Source organism: Dipodomys ordii, unplaced genomic scaffold, assembly GCF_000151885.1.
Source record: "Dipodomys ordii isolate 6190 unplaced genomic scaffold, Dord_2.0 Scaffold195, whole genome shotgun sequence".
Classification (NCBI taxonomy): Eukaryota; Metazoa; Chordata; class Mammalia; order Rodentia; family Heteromyidae; genus Dipodomys; species Dipodomys ordii.
This window is the reverse complement of record NW_012267411.1, coordinates 714,027-734,569: the sequence shown is the minus strand read 5'-3', so window position 1 is coordinate 734,569 and position 20,543 is coordinate 714,027. Positions and strand designations below refer to the sequence as shown.

General features: G+C 38.1%; 1 protein-coding gene across 2 annotated transcripts in view; it reads left to right on the top strand.

Moving 5' to 3' along the window:
* Nucleotides 1-19,146, top strand: part of Hbp1 (HMG-box transcription factor 1) — a 19,959-nt gene extending 813 nt beyond the window's left edge. The window contains exons 2-8 of one of the 2 annotated variants that reach the window (XM_013034758.1): nucleotides 10,206-10,389; nucleotides 12,612-12,840; nucleotides 15,053-15,194; nucleotides 15,599-15,710; nucleotides 15,800-15,912; nucleotides 18,211-18,367; nucleotides 18,988-19,146. In XM_013034758.1, the coding sequence (XP_012890212.1) occupies nucleotides 10,206-10,389; nucleotides 12,612-12,840; nucleotides 15,053-15,194; nucleotides 15,599-15,710; nucleotides 15,800-15,912; nucleotides 18,211-18,367; nucleotides 18,988-19,136 (1,086 nt within the window). In that variant the 3' untranslated portion in view covers nucleotides 19,137-19,146. The remainder of the gene's footprint in view (nucleotides 1-10,205; nucleotides 10,390-12,611; nucleotides 12,841-15,052; nucleotides 15,195-15,598; nucleotides 15,711-15,799; nucleotides 15,913-18,210; nucleotides 18,368-18,987) is intronic. The other variant, XM_013034759.1, reaches the window with a different exon arrangement.
* Nucleotides 19,147-20,543: the final 1,397 nt, after the last annotated feature.

Here is a 20,543-nt window from a genome sequence, read left to right as displayed (position 1 = left end):
GGCCGCGGCTCGCGGCGGGCCGTCGGCCCGGGCCGGGCGCTGAGGTGGGGCGGGCCAGGGTGGGGGAAGAGGCCGGAGCTTGGCCGGGCTTGCCCCGGAAAGTTTGACTTCAACGATCGCCTCTCGGCGTTGGGTCGGAGAGTGGCGGCGAGCGGAGGTCAGGCCTCGAGGAGGGACCCGGCTGGAGGCGTCGAGGCCTCCGGGGCCGGGCCGGCTTTCGGACCGAGCCGGGAAGCTCGCGGAGCCGCAGGGCCCCGGGGCTCATTGTTACGCAGTTCGAATGAATGGGCTCCGGGGCGCCTGCGCAGTGGGGCTGAGCCGAGGGGAAAAACAAGCCTGGCGTCCAGGCTGCGGTCACATGACGGGGGGGAGGGGAGGGAGGGCGATGAATGGCGAAAGAGGTGGACTTGGCGAGCGGCGGAGGGAGGGAGGCTCAGCCTCGGGAGGCTGGGAGTGCGGCCGGCCGCTCCCGTCTCCGCCTTTCAGTTTACGACGCCGCCGCAGTCGGATTAAAACAAAACAAAACAAGAAGGCTCCAGGCGCCGCCGGCTGTTTGTTTGCTGTGTGTGAGCGCGGGGCGCGGCCTCCGGGCTTTGCGCTTTGCCCCCGAGCTCTTAGGGTGGTTTTCGGTCCGCTTTCCGAACGGGTGATAGTGGGGCCGGGCGCAAGTTTCTGGCTCCGAAAGCCACGGATGATGCCAGGACCGGAGGAGGGTTGCCAGGGGGAGGGGTTCACATCTGCAGCTACTCAAGTGATTGACAGCGGTCGGAACCTATAATCTGGGGCTTGGGTCTCCGCCCCGCCTCCCCCGGCCCCGCAGTACCTGAATGCAGTGCTGGAGCCGCTGGTTCCGCGTCCCTTTAAAATTCAGTTCCTGCGGGGTTGGTAATGTTTGACCGAGTTTTAAAGAAAACTGGATATAAACAGGCTTAAACGCACCCTTTGAGTTACCTCGTAGTTTTGAGAAAGCCATTTAACTAGTTTAAAGCAAGTTCTCTTCCAACTTGACTAACCAATTGTAGAATAAAATTTCGATTTCACTTTGTAATTCTCTACTCAGTATTAGAAACCCAGTTGCCATTTCTTACAGCTTGGAAAGTCCTTCCCCTTTGTCCATCCCTCTGCGTCCTGCATCCATTGAACAGGTACCTGCCCCCCTGAGCTCAAGCAGGCAGGCATTCTCAGTTTTTACATGCTTCACGGTGTGCACTTCCCGCACTTCAAACATGACACTGTCAAATTATCTCCACTATATTTTAACTTTTAGCCCCTCTTTTCCCTAGACAAGTGCCCAGTGAAGAGCACAGATGGCATTGGAATTAGTAAGTGAATAAACCATGAAGAATCTGAAGGTTCTTCCACGAGAACAGCAAGCTGTGGTCTCTTCTGTATCTTAAAATAACAAAAACAGCACTCTTACCCCTACATAAATAGTCTTAGGAAGTTACTACCATTTGTTGACAAGTCCTAGTAATGTGTGTAGTATGAGAAAGACTATATACTTAGAATGGGAAAATCACTATAAATTTCAGAAAATTAAATAGAATTCTGGAAAATTTACATATTTCCTTTGTATTAACTATCTGACATCAGAGGCATTCCTATTCATAGTTTGATCTTGAAATCACTTTGTGCTTCCTATTACCACTTACCATTTTTCCTAGAGAAACTAGAAACTAATTTTCTCTAATGTACTTTATTGGATTCTTTAAAGCTTAGGGAGTTCCCCCCCCCATAGGTCATTATATGTAAATGTTTACAGTCAAGATTTTTTCACTCATAATACGAATTTTAGAGAATTTCAAGTACTTCATAAAATGACTTAACTATTATTTTAATTGAGAATATTGTTTTCAAGTTTGATGGCAGCAGTGGAGCATAGGTTTTATGTTAAATGAGCTTGTGATTAACATTAATTTGTCAAGATGTGCTTGAGTAACATTTAGCAAAGCCATGGATGTGTGTATTATCTTTTAACACCTGCAGCAAATCTGTAAGAAAAAAATAGATAGGTTTTATTACCACTTACAAATGAGAAAGCTCAAGCTGGACACTGGCTTATGCCTGTAATCTTATCTGCTCCGGAGGCTTAGATCAGAGGATCCAGGTTCAAAGCCAGCTGCTGCAAGAAAGTCTCTGAAACTCTTATTAACCAGCAAAATGTGGGAAAGTGGAGCTGTAACTCAGTGGTAGAGCCCTAGCCTTGAGCAAAAAAGCTGAAGGACAGCCCTGCTGGCCTTGAGGTTAAGCCCCAGGCCAAGCCTCCCCCTCCCTCCCCTCCCCTGCAAAATAAATAAAAAGCAGCCTCAGGCCTGGAAGTCAAAGTGTTCCAGCCCTTAAAGGTGTTAGGTGATGTGCTAAGGTAGTACCTGTGATCAAAACTCACCTTTTTTTCCCTTAACATACCTTCAATCTAGAGTTGTGGAAACATTTCTGTAAAAGAGATAAAATTTCATTAAAAATAAGTACAGTTAAAATAAGTACATTAGGGCCTTTCACTTAATACAGTTTGTTATAGTGCCTTGTAACTTGTGATTATATAACCCAATTGTAGATGCATAAGTTCCCCCTATAAGGTATATGAATTGAACATTACCTTCTCATTTCCTCTTTCAAAACAATTTGGGTCTGGACTTGGTGTGGAAGTCCTTCAGAATTAGGGGAGAGATCATCTTGAGGATCCTACCATGAAGTCCATAGTGACCATGGAAAGGTAAGAGTCTAGGAAGAATGGGCACTTGAAAATGGGAATCTAATATATATTGGTGTAGACTACTCACTCCGTTCTTCAAAAAGACAATGTCCAGGGGCTGGGAAGTTGGCTCAGTGGTAGAGTGCTTGCCTTGCAATGCATGAGGCTCTGAGTTCGATTCCTCAGCACCACATACGCAAAAAGAAAAAAGCTGAAAGTGGCGCTGTGGCTCAAGTGGTAGAGCACTAGCCTTGAGCTGAAGAGCTGAGGGACAGCCCCAGGCCCAGAGTTCAGGCCCCACAACCAGACCCCACCCCCCAAAAAAGAAGACAGTGTCCTAATCAGCGCTTTTCCTCATCCATAATACTGAGTTGCTCACAAAGCTGTTTTTGGTAAAATTAGAAATTGTACATAGAAAGTTTAGTAAGTTGTAGGTAGACAGGCGTTTTGTAAAATGTAGTTAGTTTTTCCTCTATTCATAGAGACTTAATTACATCTAGTCCCCTCTTACCTCTTTTTATGTGAGTGTCTGCTTTGTAAACAAAAACAGTGGGGTCACATCCATTGATGGTTAGAACACAGAAAATGGGCTAAGGTAGTACCTGTGATCAAAAAAAAAAAAAAAAAGAGCTGCTGCTCTTTCCCTGGAGAATTTATTTTTCCTTTTGAAAATGGCTCATCTAGTGAAGAAATGACTCCTGTAGCAAGACAAGCTGTGTTTATTTTTAGTATCAAAACTTACAAAGACTAGAATGGACTGTAGAGTTAGTATCACCAGTAGATAATTGAAAGAGGAACTTCAACAAATGGCTAATTGATAACAAGTAAAGGGAAACATTTTTGGGTAAAGACTCAGGATATTCTTTTACCTTGTGGGAGACCTTGCTTTTTTTCTCTAACATAATTTGACCAAAAGACAGTTTGTATTTGCATATGATTTTACATTTGCATATGGTTTTATATTTTATTCTTGCAGTGGCTCTATGAAATAAATAGAGGTAGTGTGAGGTGAGGTTAAGTTTTTTTTACCTCAGAGTACACAGCCAACTCTAGTCTTCTTGGCTCAAGTCTATGCTTTCTTTTCATTGTAGCTTTTAGCTTAATAGTAGCTAAAGTTCAGTTATCTGAAGCCCACACTAAACTTGATTACCTTGAGCAATGAGAAGTGCAAAGATCAATAAATATTTTTTAATCCTTTTTGTTATTTGTTGGTAAGCTGTGGTTTGAAATTCTTTAGGGAATGTTATGATGGTCTGGTGGTAGATAAAATAAAAGCATGGTGTTGGTGACGACGAAATGATAGTTAAAATGTTAAAATACTATAAATTATCAATGACAGACACTGCAGGCCCTGCTGATCAGGAAGAAAAAAAATTAGCTGGGAAGAATGAGGAAACAAAAGAGCTCTGGTGGGGAAGGAACACAATCTGTGCTGTGCTTCTGTGGACTTGAGCAGCACTGTTGATAGACAAAGCAGAGCTGTAGAAACTTGTAGTGCAACCTCTGAATTTCATAAGAAGGAAAGAATGGGATTTTTTTCTGTGTGAAAATACCGTACAGAGGGGTTACAATTACATGAGCAAGGTAATGAGTTCATTTCTTATCAAACATTGTTTCCCCTTCCCATCCCCTCCCCCCCCAAGAATGGGAAAATTTTAAGATGCAGCTGTGGTTGACTTTCAGTTCATATTTAATATGTGAAATGTATAATGAGTCATGAAGATAGTGTTCTGTTAATGACATTGGATACTAAACTATTAGTGTTTGCTGTTGAGAGAACTCATAGAATGAATCCTGGTCTTAGGAGAAACTAGTCTTAGGAATTACTAAAAAATGTGTTAATACTACCAGTTAACCTTGTCTTTTATGAGAATGTCTGCAAGGAAGATACAGATGGTTCACACAGAAATTGGGACTTTGGGTGCTCTTTTTTTTAAAAAAAAATACTCTCCTTATATTAAAAATCTTTCTGTATTTAGGACTTTAGTATGATTTTTTAATAGGTTCAGAGTATTCAAAATATACCTGCTATTGTGTCAGACTCTGTCCATGCATCCTCAGTGGCTCCTCGTTGTATAGTAATTGTTAATACTAGCTATTCCATATTGAAGGTTTGCTTTGTGTTGTAATTCAGAACATTTTACCATATCTCAATGGAGTTTTCATTATAACCTATGAGGTATGTGCTTTAATTATTTCGATTTTATAACCCAGACAGTATTTTGACATAATTGTTCAGAGTACCTAGGCTAATAAGTGCCAAACATGTAATAAATGCAAATTCTTGTCTCAAAAAACAATTGTAGCTAGATACAATTCCTGGCTAGACAGGTGGTTCTTGGTTATAATACCAGCTACTCAGGAGCAGAGATAGGGAGGATCACACTTTGAAAACAGCCTCAATAAAAAGTTACAAGACTATCTCAATAAACAAGCCAGAGGTGAAGGTACACACCTGTAATTCTAACTGCAGGGGTGGGATAGGTAAGAGGATCCTAGTCCAGATTGGCCCAGGCAAAGACTACAACACCCTATCTAGAAAAGAGCTGAAGCAAAAAAATGAGGGAGGCAGGAGCATGGCTCAAGCATAGGCTGACTAGCACGTCCAAGCATAGGCTGACTAGCATGTCCAAGTATAGACTGACTAGCATGTCCAAGCATAGGCTGACTAGCATGTCCAAGCATGTACTGACTAGCATGTCCAAGCATAGACTGACTAGCATGTCCAAGCATGTACTGACTAGTATGTCCAAGCATAGACTGACTAGCATGTCCAAGCATGTACTGACTGGTATGTCCAAGTATAGACTGACTAGCATGTCCAAGCATAGGCTGACTAGCATGTCCAAGCATGTACTACTGACTAGCATGTCCGAGTTATATACTGACTAACATGTCCAGGGCCCTGGATTTAAACCCAGTACCATTAAAAAAAAAGTTTTTTGAAACTAAAGTTGAATGCAGATTTACATCATAGTCTACCTATCCCCTGTATCATTCTTAAAGTTCATGGCCATCCTTCTTTCCAGTGATGCTAGATTCTATATTTTTCTGAATTTAGAACTTTGTAAATTCTGTGAGTTTGCTAATGTTGGAAGACTATCTTTGTTTTTTTTTCTATTCATAGCTAATTCTTATTTGTAGAATGGTGGTCATTAACTGATGATTTTTTTTCCACTAAAATGTAGATTCCTTGGGTTTGGTTTGGTCATTAACTTTTTATCATTGAGATCTAACATTGCAATAAAATGTCTTGTATCTATCATGCTAATTTTTTAATTAAAATTATTTTTGGTCTAGTTCTTAACTGTATGAAATTCTTTTGAAAGCAAAGAAGTAAAACAGCTCATAGGGCTGGATTTTACCCAGCCTGAATAAATAATTTTCTGACGGGAACAGGTTGGACATCCCTTGTTTAAAGCAGAGGTATGATTGTCAAAAGAGATTAATTCAGAATTACTGATTAGGAGGACTACTCTAATGATTTGATATTTGAGAAATCACATTTCCTCTAGTCATCCATTTTGTGTGAAGTTATACTAGAGCAGGTTTACTTTTTGTGTGGATTAATTAGCAGAAAAAGGTTTTCTTTCACATGTTTCAGACTTTTGAAAAATACTAGATAAACTTATTTGCCTTAAGTCAGGGCACTATGCATGACTGTTTTTGAGATGTGTTAGATGACTTGTAATAATTTCCAGGAGGAAATGGGTTGAAACTGAACAGTAGCGATTCCTCTCCTGTGGCGGGAGCTGCCTTCCAGAGACACCGGAGATGGAGCCGCGTTAGCCATCCCTACTTGGGCCTTTCACTTAGTGCTGCTTGTTGGATTCCCACCTATCACGTGGGGCACGGGGGGGGAGGGGGGAGGGGGTGTCTATGAAACGCAACTCTCGGGATAGGTGAGGGATCACTATTTCAATTAAAAACAAAAATCCCCTGCTACGGGGATCTAGTGATCTAGTGAGGGATCTAGTGATCTAATGAGGGATCACTGTAGCTCTCTGGTTGTCTACTGTTAAGTATTTTCAACAAATTTTCTATTTAAGACATTAAGAACATGGTAGGTAACACTTCTGTACAGTCTGAGGTAATTGTTTTTGTCGGTCGTGGGGCTTGAACTCTGGGCCTGGGAGCTGTCCCTCAGCTCTTCAGCTCAAGGCTAGTGCTCTACCACTTGAGCCACAGTGCCACTTCGGGTTTTCTAGTGGTTTATTGGAGATAAGAGGCTCACGAACTTTCCTGCAATCTCAGCCTCCCTAGTAGCTAGGATTACAGGCATGAGCCTCAGTAGCTACAGTGGGCCGCCCTGATAAAAAAGTTTTTAAAAGAAAGTGTTAATACATTTTTGTTTCACTGTTTCAGTTTATCTTTACAACTCCTCAGTTGTCTGAGGAGTAAGGCAGGTACCATTAGCCCTGTTTTTAACAACACTGGTAAGTTAATGAGAAGCTCTTAGTCACTTGGCTCACATTAAATGATCAAGTTGGAATCAACTCATGTTTGCTTCTAACTCAGTGCCCTTTTCACTACTCATCTGATAACTGATATCGGTGAGTAAGGTTCTAAAACATTGCCTAGGCTAAGTGCAGGAAGCAACCAGAATTGAAATTAGAAATATAGTAAGGTTCTACTATGTTGAGAACCTTAAGATGTTTAATGTTGTCCAGTTATTGTACTTCTTTTTGGTAATCTAAAACAATTGTATTTAAGCAAGTACTTAAAATGAAAGTCTAAATACAATATTACTTAGAAGATTGAGAATATTAATAATAATAAAATGTTCAGCAATAAAAGGATGAATGAACTTCTGTATAGCTTTACAATGAATACTGTCTAGATCTTCCTGTTGTTTTTTTGATGAGAACTTCCCATGTTGCCCAGGCTGGTCTAGACTTGAGAGCTCAAGCTGCACTTCCACCTCAGCCTCTGGAGTAGGCATGAAACAATGACATGGTAAAGTATGAACATTAAGGAAAACGTTATTGACTATGAGTATGAAAAATACGATTATATCTACACAAAAGACACCAGTGGCTCACACCTGTAATCCTAGCTTCTTAGGAGGCTGAGATCTGAGAATCGTGGTTCAGCCAGTCCTGGCAAGAAATTCCATGAGACTCTTGTATCTCCAGTAAACCACTAGAAGTGGCACTGTGGCTCAAGTGGTAGAGTGCTAGCATCTAAATCTCAATGAGGTTAGTAGTAGTCATATTTCTTTGTGTGTTTTGTGAGTGTGTGTGTGTGTTCCCTGGTCCTGGGGCTTGAAATCAATGCCTGGGTACTCTCCCTCAGCTTTTTTGGCTCAAAAGTTTTAAGATGCTTTAAAAAAATTTAGCCCTGATTATGTATTTTATAATCAATAAGATAATGAAAAAAGCCCTGTAGAAAAATTTTTTCCAGTGTTTACTAATTACATCATAGTTTAGAAAATTCTGGTAAGAAATACTAATTAATACCTGTTCAATGACTTTTTTTTTTAACCTTGTCAGTCATGGGGCTTAAAGTCAGAGCCTTGGGGTTCCCTGGACTTTTGTGCTCAAAGCTAGCACCTTACCATTTGAGCCATAGCTCCACTTCCAGCTTTTTTGGTGGTTAATTGTAGATAAGAGTCTCTTGGGCTTGCTTGCCTGGGCTGGCTTAGAACCATGTTCCTTAGACCAGAGTCTCCTGGGTTGATAGGATTGGCAGTACTCTGTCTCATTGACTTTTTAAGCAGCCTAGGCTGGGGTACTGCTTTATCTTTAATAGTAGTATATCTTATTGTTCTATTTTGAGGAAATACATATTGGCAAAAATTAAGATTTTTTTTCTCAGTAAAGGTGTGTGTGTGTGTATGTGTGTGTTTGTGTCCTGGGACTTGAACTCAGGGCCTAGACACTGTTCCTGAGCTTTTTTTCTCAAGTCTAGTGTTCTACCCCTTGAGTCACACCTCTGCTTCCAGCTTTTTACTGTTTAAGTGGAGATAAGAGTCTCTCAGACTTTCCTGTTAGGGCTGGAATTGAACCATGATCCTTAGAGCTCACCCTCCTGAGAAGCTAGGATTACAGGTATGAGTCACAAGTGTCTGGCTTAAGCTTATTTTTTTAAGTGAAATTTACAGTATAGCCCCTGAAAAACCAGAAAATCTTATTGTTGTCACTCTTGTTTTATTTTTTATTTTATTATTTTTATTTTTTGCAGGTCTTGGGACTTGAACTCAGGGCCTGGGCACTGTCCTTGTGCTTCTTTGCTCAAGGCTAGCACTCTACCACTTGAGCCACAGCGCCACTTCTGGCTTTTTCTGTTTATGTGGTTCTAAGGAATCAAAACCAAAATCATGCATGCTAGACAAGCACTCTGCCACTAAGCCACATTCCCAGCCCCATCACTCTTGTTTTAAATAACTAATTTGATCATTGTCCAAAGACTAGAGTGTAAAAGGTGTAACTACATTTTCTTTTCATAGCAAAAATTTTGCTGAGAAATAAAATGTATTTGTGTACGTTTTTTTCCTTGTGAGAACTTCATAGGCTTCATTGAATGTAGGTTCATTAGTTACTTAGTAAAACTTACTGTGGTAAGTATTCATCTTTCTAGAAGTAGTAACCTTTTCATAATGAAAAGGCTTTTTATATGATTGTCCTAAATTTTCACTGAAAAAACATTTTTATTAGAAGTATAATATTTGAACATTTTAAGAAACTTAAATGTTCTTTACACAGTGTAAAAGTGCTTAAAATTGTTCATTTTCAGAACATGAGGAAACATTAAATAGGATAGAATACTTTTCAAAAAATTAGAATGTTCTTTGTCTTCAGTGGGTTAGTGTTCTTTTGAATTGGAGTTATATGTGAAACAATATATTAGTATTAATTTTCACATAATGTCTGAAAGAAAAATTACAAGCTTGGAGTAATGGGCATGGGGGCATGGCTCGCCTGACAGAGTGCCTGCCTAGTGCTGCCAGACTGCTAACATTACAGAAAGTGGGGCGGGGGCATGTGGCACTGGGGGCTGACTACTCAGGAAGCTGAGATCTGAGAATCGAGGTTCATAGGCAGGTCTGGGCAGGAAAGGCCGATGAGATTCACCTCCAACAGACTACCTCAGAAAAGGCTGGAAATGGCTCTGTCGTTCAAGTGGTAGAGCTATTGCCTTGAGCAAAAGAAGCTCAGGTACAATTCCTAGGCCCTGAGTTCAAACCCCAGGACCAGCATTTAAAAAGAAGTGGGGGCAGGAGGGATTGAGGAGAGAGGAGAAGAAAGGGGAAGGAGAAAAAAGATGTAATTTTAATTTAGGAGAAAAGGCTGATAAATTTAGGACATTGATTATTTAAGATTTAGGTGTGGTGTTGGGGACAGTGGAAGGTCCAGATTCGGAATCTCTTCCTAGGTCAAAGGATTTAAGAGATGAATAAATGGTAATGCATGGTTAAATTAAAATGCAGCATAATGCTATCTCTGGTTGATTTTATATTTTGGATGCCCAATAGATGACTTAACATTTTTTCTTTTCTTTTTTTTTTTTAAAGTCGGAGCACCATAACATGGTGTGGGAAGTAAAGACAAATCAGATGCCTAATGCAGTACAGAAACTCCTGTTGGTAATGGACAAGAGAACTTCAGGAATGAATGACTCATTGGAGTTGTTGCAGTGTAATGAGAACTTGCCATCCTCACCTGGCTATAACTCCTGTGATGAACACATGGAGCTTGGTAAACAATATTAAAAGTTATTTAGGAACCTAAGATTCAGATTTATTTTCATATTTAATCTGCTTTAATCTACATTTTCTGTCAAAAATATTGAAGGTTTTGTATATTAGGAATTTTCATCATTCTTCTCTTGCTTTTCGAATACTACTTAAAACCAGTATGACCAAGCTACTTATCATAGATACTCACTGATAAATTATTAGCTAAATATGTGAAGACCAAACTACTAAACACCTTAGGAAAATCCTGCTGTCCTATGTTTTTTTTAAGATATTACTGTGAAATTTCCTAGAGAGACTTTACAATTGATTTGTTAGTATAATTTAAAAATGACATTGGTCCTTTGAAGCTCAAGGATTTGACATGTGTGATGGTCACTCATGCTGAGCTAAACTAGAGATGATGTAGCCTGTAATGCTGTGTAGGTTAGTAAAGTAGTTTTGTTCTGAGGCTAATGTTCAAGAAGAAATAGGTAATGAGTGCCCTTGGCTTGCTGCCCAGCTTTTCAGTGTGGCTTTGTCTACATTTAATATATAGTTACCTTCAGTGTTCATAAAAACTCTGAGAATGTATGACTGTATTTTACAAGTGATGAAAGAGTAGAGAAGATGTGAGAGTACTGTTTGGGAATTTAGAGATCCTAAAAGTCTTTGAGCATAACCTGTTGAAATGGACAAGAATTTTCTGGACCTTGATCTTACAGGGAGGGTACTGTTGAACAAGGAATATCATTTTAATCAAGAGTGGATTGTTCACCACCATGTTACGGGTTTCAGGAAGAAAACTGGCCCCCAGGGAGCCAGAACCTTGCCCCTTCCATTTAAAAAGTTAAATTTCTGAATGTAAAAGACAGAAATAAATGAAGAAAGTATGTTAAAAGGTTTCTGGCAGTGAGGGAAGGGAAATAGCTACATCAGTATGAGAATTAGAAGATGTGGAAATTATTTTAAAATGTTACGGTATTTTAGAACTCTGGCTATCCCTATGAGCATGGATACCTTTTAGTCAGTTTGAAGAATGGATATTTTGAGTTATTACTTCTAATTAAAGTATTTTAGTTTTTAGGAGACTATTCTAGAACATATTTCTGAATATGAGCTATATACTTTTATAATCACATCTAGGTGACCTGTAGAGTTTTCTTGTCTTATTTATTTAAGGGACCCATTGGATCTATAGAATTTGTTGATATGTGTTTCATAGAGATTGATATTTTGTTTTTAAATGTCTTCAAAATTCTTTTTCAAAACTCTTTAAAAAAAGAGAATCCTTTTTTTTCTTTTTTTTTTTTTTTTGGGGTCCAGTCGTGGGGCCTGAACTCTGGGCCAGGGCGCTGTCCCTCAGCTCTTCAGCTGAAGGCTAGCGCTCTACCACTTGAGCCACAGCGCCACCTCTGGCTTTTTTCTTTTTGCTTATGTGGTGCTGAGGAATTGACCCCAGAGCCTCGAGCATGCAAGGCAAGCGCTCTACCACTGAGCCACCTTCCCAGCCCCCCTTTTTTTTCTTAATTCAGTGTTTCTTGTAAATATTGATTTGAATAGAATTTCAGTATTTTCTTAGAAAGGCTGAAAAATCTAGCATCTTTCTTTAGAAAAGGCATTTAAAGGAAAAGTAACCATAACTGAATTCAGAATTAGTGGTAGAGTGCTTGTTTAATACACATGAAGCCCTGGGTTTGATCCCCAGCAGTGTGAACAAAACAAAATAAAAACAAAAAAAATTCTAACACTTATTTGTGAAAGTTCCTAAAAATTAATAATAGAATTTTTTATTTTCATCTTTGGAAAATTTCAATATTGCAATTTATGTAACAATATAGGATATAAATATTAATTTAATATTTGTACACATATAGGGCTTTTTTCCCTCATTAACCTGCTATATAAGAATGTCTCAGAGGTATATAAATCATTCTTAGGTGCGGCACAACAAATGGGGCAAAAGGACAGGGAAAAACCTGTTTTTCTATGCTGTGAACACTTGAGATAATTGCGTGGTTTAAGTGATGAACATTGCTTTGTTCACTTTTCCATCAGGCTCTACGGATTCCTGAATGTTCTTCCTAAGTTACAGGTTATTAAAGAAAACATAATTGGATTTAATCTTAAATATGTAATTTTCCTCTCACAAAATCAGATAAATTTGAGGGCTTCTAGCTACAGTTAGAATATTGTTCATTATTATATCATTTTTTTTATAATTTTGAGTGTGCTTATTTGCAGATGACCTTCCTGAACTTCAGGCTGTTCAAAGTGATCCTGCCCAGTCTGCCATCTACCAGCTAAGTTCAGATGTTTCACATCAAGAATACTCAAGACCATCTTGGAACCAGAATACCTCAGACATATCGGAAAATACTTACCGTGAAAATGAGGTGGACTGGCTCACAGAATTAGCAAATATTGCCACCAGTCCACAAAGTCCACTTATGCAGTGCTCATTTTATAACAGGTGGGAGTATTGCCTGTATTTTTATTTAAAAGGATCATACAAAAACTGTTAATTACTTGAAATGTTTCCAATTTTAAAATAACATTATTAGCTATCTAATGAATGATTAACTGAAAACAAAGTCATTAGAATTTAAGGACTTTATAATGGCATGATTCCATATTTAGGATTAAAGATTCTGTAAGAAAAATACTATAAGAATTTTTTGTAAATGTGTAAAAGTCATGAAAATACATGAAGCGATACTTTTACTGTATATTTATTTCTACTTTTATAAATAAAAATTGTATTTGTTTTAAAAAGCCATAATTATAATAAGCATTGTATTTTAAACTTCTTAGTTTCCTTTGCTCTAGATTTGATATTTCCACAACGTAGGCAGCTCTTTATCTTTCTGCTAATTTTAAAATCTTAAGAACTTAAAAGCAGATTGTATTGCTAAAAACCACTATTTCATGTGTATAAGTTAGAGATTAAGAAAATGAGTTGCTGTGCTGTGAAATTATGGAAGCTTTCAACCGATATTCCTAGGGAGACATGGGTAAATAACATTTCATTAAAAGACTTGGATTAAAAATATAGTCAGTTGTAATAGAGTCCTGCCTAGGTTTGTACTCTGTTGGTAGAAAGTGATAGACCAAAGTGCACTAAGTAATGTGGGAATAACCATGAATCTTGGTACTATTCTTGATTTACTATAATGCTTTGCTAAAGAGTAAACCTCAGGTATGGAATCCTAGATGCTGCTTTTCTTCTATTTATCAGGATGCAGCTTTGATTAGCACAAATTCAGTTTAGTTAATTTTAGTTTAATTCCATGTAAATTTTCACAGGGGAGAAAGTTTTCAGAGAATTACTTTTTAGTCCCACTTTCCATTACAGTTGTCGGAAAAAACCTAGTTGTTTTACATTAAATAAATAACCTTGACTTACTAGTCAAGGTTACTTCTAGTTAGATGATACTTTTTAGTTTTTGCAAGGAAATTATAAGAAGATTCATAATGTAGTTCATAGGAAGTGAGTAAAAGCTTCAGAAGAAATTTAGTATAAATAATTTGAACATTGTGGCATGTTCTGTAAATTCAGAACTTGGGAAGGCTGAGAACCATGAGTTTAGGCTTGCCGGGCTATGCACTGAAATGCTATCTCTAAAAACCACAAAGAAAATGTGGGTATAAAGAGATGTCTTCCTAAGTATGTAATTTTACTCTGTAGTATTTTCTATGCTTCCCTTAGCATAGAGTGAAGTTCTGCTGTCTTGCCCATCTTATAATATTGTCAATGGCTGTTCATGCATTATTGTGCTTTATCCGCAGCCATAACTATAGTACAAAGGGGTTGAGAATGGGTAAAATTTATATTCTTGCATAGGTAGAGGGATGAGAGATTGATGTTATTTGTATTTAGACATGTTTAGCATGTTAATTTTTATGTAGGTTGCATTTTTTTTTGGTGGGAGGGTGCTGGGATCTAACCCAGGGACTTGTAGATTTTAGAAAAATGCTCTACAACAAAGCTTGTATCCCCAGCTTACCACATCACATTGTTTCTTGTATTTTATTTTTGTTTTTATATTTAGTTTTATTTTTTGAGACAGATTTTTATCATGTAGCTCAGCATAAGTGTAAACTTGTAGTCGTCCTGCTTCTGTCTCCTGAGTGCTAGAATTAACAGATGTGAACTTGTTATTTCTATTTTAAGTAGTTGTATGGAAACACTTAATCCTTAGTGAGTCGTACTGAGTACATCAAAGTAGAAGAAAAGATGTATAGGGTGCTCTACACAAGGTATTACTGTTCACAAATGAAAGCACACATTTATATATGTTCAGATAAAACTGAATAGGAACTAGGTATGATGGTACATGTTTGTAATCCCAACACATGAGAGGCTGAGACAGGAGGATCTCAAGTTTAAGGCTAGTTTGGGCTACATGGTAGATACTGTCTCAAAAAAAAATTTTAATGGGATAAATGAATAGTAGCAGTGATTAAAGCTTGTTGTTAAATCTGATGTGAAGAGGGTTTTAGGTAGGAAGTTGAGTTTAGGAACAGCATATTTTTACAATTGAAACTTTGCTGTCTATATTAAAGTTTGCCATAGCTGTTTTATATGTAATAACTCTGGTACTTGGACTATGGTGTTCTTTTAATCACAAAGACAGTTTTACTGTAATGACCTCTGTGTTATGGCAAAATCTGCTTTGTTTTAGATCATCTCCTGTACACATCATAGCTACTAGCAAAAGTTTACATTCCTATGCACGCCCTCCACCAGTGTCATCCTCTTCAAAGAGTGAGCCAGCCTTCCCTCACCACCACTGGAAGGAGGAAACACCAGTAAGACATGAAAGGGTGAGTTTAGTCATGAGGTTAAACTTTTATGAAGCTTATATAACAGTTGAGAAAGTATGCTTTGTTTCATTACATTATTTGAAAGCTCATGAGAAAAAGAAATATTAAAAGATCACTATGAAGGCCAGCAGCAGTAGCTCATACCTGTAATCCTAGCTACTTAAGAAGGCTGAGAATTGAGGTTCAAAGCTATCCTGGGCAGAAAAGTCTTTGAGATTCCATCTTCAGTTAACCAGCAGAATGCTAGAAAGGCGGTCTGGTATGGCTCAAGCAGTAGAGCCCTAGCTGTGAGCAAGTAAACCAAACTAGAGTGTGAGGTCTTAAGTTCAAGTCCTTGGACTGGCTAAATAAGTCAATAAATCTAAAAACAACAAAAAAAGGCTTATAATTTGTTTTTTCCACAGGCAAATAGTGAATCAGAATCTGGCATTTTCTGCATGTCCTCCCTATCAGATGATGATGATTTAGGGTGGTGCAATTCCTGGCCTTCAACTATTTGGCACTGTTTTTTGAAAGGTACAAAAAAATACTTGACTGTTTCTTAGCTTATCTAGTACATGAGTCACATATCTAAATCTAATACTTGTTTTCTAATTAAACTTTAGGCACACGACTGTGCTTTCATAAGGGAAGCAGTAAGGAATGGCAGGATGTTGAAGACTTTGCTAGAGCTGAAGGCTGCGATAATGAGGAAGATCTTCAAATGGGAAATCACAAGGTTAATTTAAAATTCTTTAAGGCTTCCCCCCCCCCAACCTTTTAAAATGAAACAAAGTTTGTTAGTCTTTCTACTTGCTTTCATTTTAAGGGATATCTTTACATTTAGGTAGAGGTTTTATGACCACTCATTGTTGCTTAGCCTGATAGACAAAAGCAGTGACTTTAGGTTTACCTTACTAGTTAGATTTTTCTTTTCTTTACTTTTTTTTTTTTTTTTTGGTCGGTCATGGGGCCTGAACTGCTGTCCCTCAGCTCTTCAGCTGAAGGCTAGCACTCTATCACTTGAGTGTCAGCCCCACTTCTGGCTTTTTCTGCTTATGTGGTGCTGAGGAATCGAACCCAGGGCCTCAGGCATGCAAGGCAAGCACTCTACTGAGCCACCTTCCCAGCCCTAGTTAGATTTTTCTTACATGGGATGGATAAAGAGTTAGCCCTTTTGTTTTTTGGTGTATTTTATACATTACTCATTGGCGAAAACTAAACTGGCATTACTAAAGACAAGTAGTGAATAAATAAAGCTACAGAAGAGAATCATGATTCTCAGTCATTTTTGCCTGCTACTTATCTGCCCACAATGACAAATACAGACAAGGTTCTGCCCTCTTCTTCCACCAGTGTGTCTGTCAACTGGTAATGTCAGCAGCATCTTTGCCCATCCTGTAGACAGCATTCTGATGTTGGGCCCTCGTCTAGCTCTTCTAGCATCTTTGTTGTATGACTGGTCTTAGAGTTCCTCTCTCTCTGCACTTTGGCTTCTTGATCTGAAAAGTAGGAGTGGATCTTTATTTTTATTTTTTTGGTCAGTTGTGGGGCTTAAACTCTTGGCCTAGGCACTGGCAAGCATTCTACCATTTAAGCCACAGCGCCATTTCTGGTTTTCAGGTGGTTAATTGGAGATAAGAGTCTCATGGACTATCCTACCTGGGCTGGCTTTGTACCATGATTCTCAGATCTCAGCCTCCTGAGTAGCTAGGATTACAAGTGTAAGCAACTGGCACCCGACTTGGATTATTTTAAAAATCTTATATATCTCTTAAGAATTAGAAGATTCTGTAATTTGATTATTTATAAACATGTTGGTAACTTCACCTGCAACTTTTCAGTTGTATATTAGACATTGCCACGTGAATAATAGTGTTTTTCAAGTCCAGTTTAATATGATCCAAATTGCACTAATACTATTTTTAGACTTACTTTCCTTCTATTCTTTTAAAGAGATTTTTTATTCTTGATGACTAGATTCTAAACAATGAAATTGTCTTTTATTGTATTCTCTTTCCTCCTTTCATATTTAGTTGATAATTTTTTCATAAAGATTTTCCAATAGCCATTCTTTCTCATTCACATCTTTGTCATGTAATAGTATAATTATTGGATGTTATAGCTAGCTGTTGGTATGTTTATTTTTCTGTGAATTCAAGGGTAATACTCATATCTTTTTTCATGTTCATATTTTCAGATTACCACCTGGCATGTTTTATAATGAGGACTATAATGGGAGGTTTTATAACCTCAAATAATAAGAGAGTTCCCTTTGCAGTAATTTTCATAAAATTGGCAAAAGTATTTCTTCCACTGGTGTCAGGGTCTCATGCTTGCTAGATAAGTGCTCAGCCACTTGAGCCAAGCCCTCAGTAGTCTTTTGGTTTTTGTTTTTTTTTTTTTAGTTCTTCAGATAAGTGTCTCTTCATTTTCCCTGGGTTAGGCTTGGACTATAATATTCCTATGTGTGCCTCTTGAGTAGCTGGGATTACAGGCATGCACCATCATGCCTAGCCCATGATTTTCCCATCCTCCTAAGTGAAAGGATTAAATACTTTTCCTAAAGTCTTTAAGATTGCTACTGTAATTAGACTGTCCTTTTCATATTTATTTGTCCCAAATCTGTACGTAACCTTGTATGGTAGCAAATACTCAGAACTCCTCAAAGAAATTGTTAAATGCAACGGTTACTGGTCCAAGGGATTTGCTTGTACCTTTCTGCCTTGGTTCTACCTTTCTTGTCTTTTACATCCCAATACAAATGGAGCTGAAAGTCTTACCCTCTTTTAGAATATCTTATTAAACTCCACCAGCATTGTTTATACTTGAGCTAAAATAATTTATTCTAGTCTGCCTTATGTATTGTAGATACTTAATATATGTGTCTTTCTTCATTGCTGGATCTATTATTCTTTAAGCCAAAGATCCTGTTTTGGTTATTTTTGCCTTTTCTCCAGTCTTACATATAAGGAAAGCTTTACTGCTTGTTGAATTGAACATTTCCAATTCATTCATTATGTGCATATATTTTCAGGGCTATGGTTCTGATGGTCTAAAGTTGTTATCCCATGAAGAAAGTATATCATTTGGTGAATCTGTACTGAAGTTGACTTTTGACCCTGGTACAGTAGAAGATGGCTTACTTACTGTAGAGTGTAAGCTGGACCACCCTTTCTATGTTAAAAACAAAGGTAGGGCTTCAATTGAATTCATAGTACCTTTTTGTGTCTTGTGGCTTTGGTGATTAAGAAGAAGTTTTGAAGGGAAAATTTATTTCAAACAAAATACAATTACCATAAGAAATGTCTCCAGTAATACGCATGTTAACGTATCTTAGCAGTTACTTCCTATGAGTTTGAGATAATTCAGAGTTAGGTATATCTTTCTGGAGTTAGCTTTTAGTTATAGTGGTATAGTTTGGGGACTAGAGTATTCAGGAAATCACAGTTTGGTTTATATTGCCAAATATACTTACATAAACCCGAATCACCCTTAAGAGCAATAATACCATGTTAAGCATAATTTACTAATTTAGAGATGGTTTTATGACCAGTATATTATTTACCACTATTTTGTAGCTTATTAAAAGTTCTGATTGATATACCCTAAAAGATAATGTAATTCTGAAATAAAGTACTTTTGTAGGGCTTTCACATTGTTGAAAGGCTAATCTGGTTCTTACTCTGTTGTAAAGAAAGTTTCTGTATTAGAAAATCTTTTGACTTTAAAGAAGTAACTCTTTTAAGAGTGTAGAAATTTAGAGTGCTTTCTGTAAATTCTCATTCTTTATGCAATTATTGTTTAATTTTAGGTTGGTCATCATTTTACCCAAGTTTGACTGTGGTACAACATGGCATTCCATGTTGTGAAATTCATATTGGTGATGTATGTCTACCTCCTGGACACCCTGATGCCATTAATTTTGACGATTCAGGTGTATTTGATACATTTAAAAGGTAATACTGAATTCTTTTTTTTTCCATTAAATTTTTATCTTTAATTTCACTAGTGATTAGTAGGCAAACAATTAGGAAGTTAGAACTTTTAAAAAAGGTTTGAGGAATTGGCTCTGTGGATCAGTTGGTAGAGCGCTTACGTAGAGCTGAAAAACTGAGGATAGTGCCTAGGCGCAGAGTTCAAGCTCCACATGGACAGGAAAAAAAAAAGGATTGAGAAGTATAAAGGAACAATTTAGAGAAAAGTACAATTACGTGTATTTTATAGAGTAGTCATATAGAAAAGATGTATTTATAAAACAGTATCAAATGTTATATGAACAAGAACTTAATAGATCACCTTTGAAAGTTGCATTAAAATCATCTGTTAATCACAACCCACAAATCTTTGTAATTTTTTTTATAGTTAACTGCATCATTTTTGTGTGTGTGTGCTGGTACTGTGGCTTGAATTTAGGGCCTGGGTGCTGTTCCTCAACTTTTTCACTCAAGATACTTAATTGTACCTTTGTTTATTATCCATTTTGACCCTGGCATTAGTTTCATATTTTAATAAGTAATAAAACTGGTAAAAATTTGACATTAGGAAAGACTTAGGAAAGTGGTTTTTTCGAGGTCACTTTGCTATTAAGTGACATAAAATGACTGTTAGGAAAATGAAGGAGAAAGGAAGGAAACAGGCTAGACTCAACTTCCACAGGCGAGGACTGTTTATTGGGACACAGCCTTCCCATGTGTAAAGGAGCTGGGACAGGGGCTGGGTTTATATGAGATCTGAGCAAGGAGGCAGAGGTTAATGAAAAAGCCACTAGCTCAAGAGAGGTGGGCTGCCCATGATGGAATATTTACAGCCAGACTTAGATAGATTGCTCTGCTGGAGTCAGGCAATCTGTACTTATCTTTGGTGGGTTGCCTGGTATCTGTATGCCCATGGGAAAACAGGGTGAGGACCAGTCCTTCATATTCCATCTTTGGATACATAGAATGGGCCTAGAGGCAAGTCCTTCAATGACATAACCCAGATGGTGACCGTGGCTCACTTCTGTAATCCTACCTACTCGGGAGACTGAGTCTGAGAACCACAATTGGAAGCCAGCCCAGGTAGGAAAGTCCATGAGACTCTCTACCTCCAATTAACGATCAGAAAACCAGAAGTAGCACTGTGGCTCAAAATGGTAGAGCACTAGCCTGGAGCAAAAAAAGCTCAGGGACATGCTCAGGTACTGAGTTCAAGCCCCAGGACCTACAAAAAATAAATGACATAATCCCTAAATTCTAACTCTCAGAAAGGCTGACCAGCTGTCTTAGTTTATATGAGACTGGTTTTATCACTAAAAGCCCAGAATCCCTGGAAACCTTTCAGTTTTTTTTTTTTTTTTTGTCAGTCGTGGGGCTTGAACTCTGGGCCTGG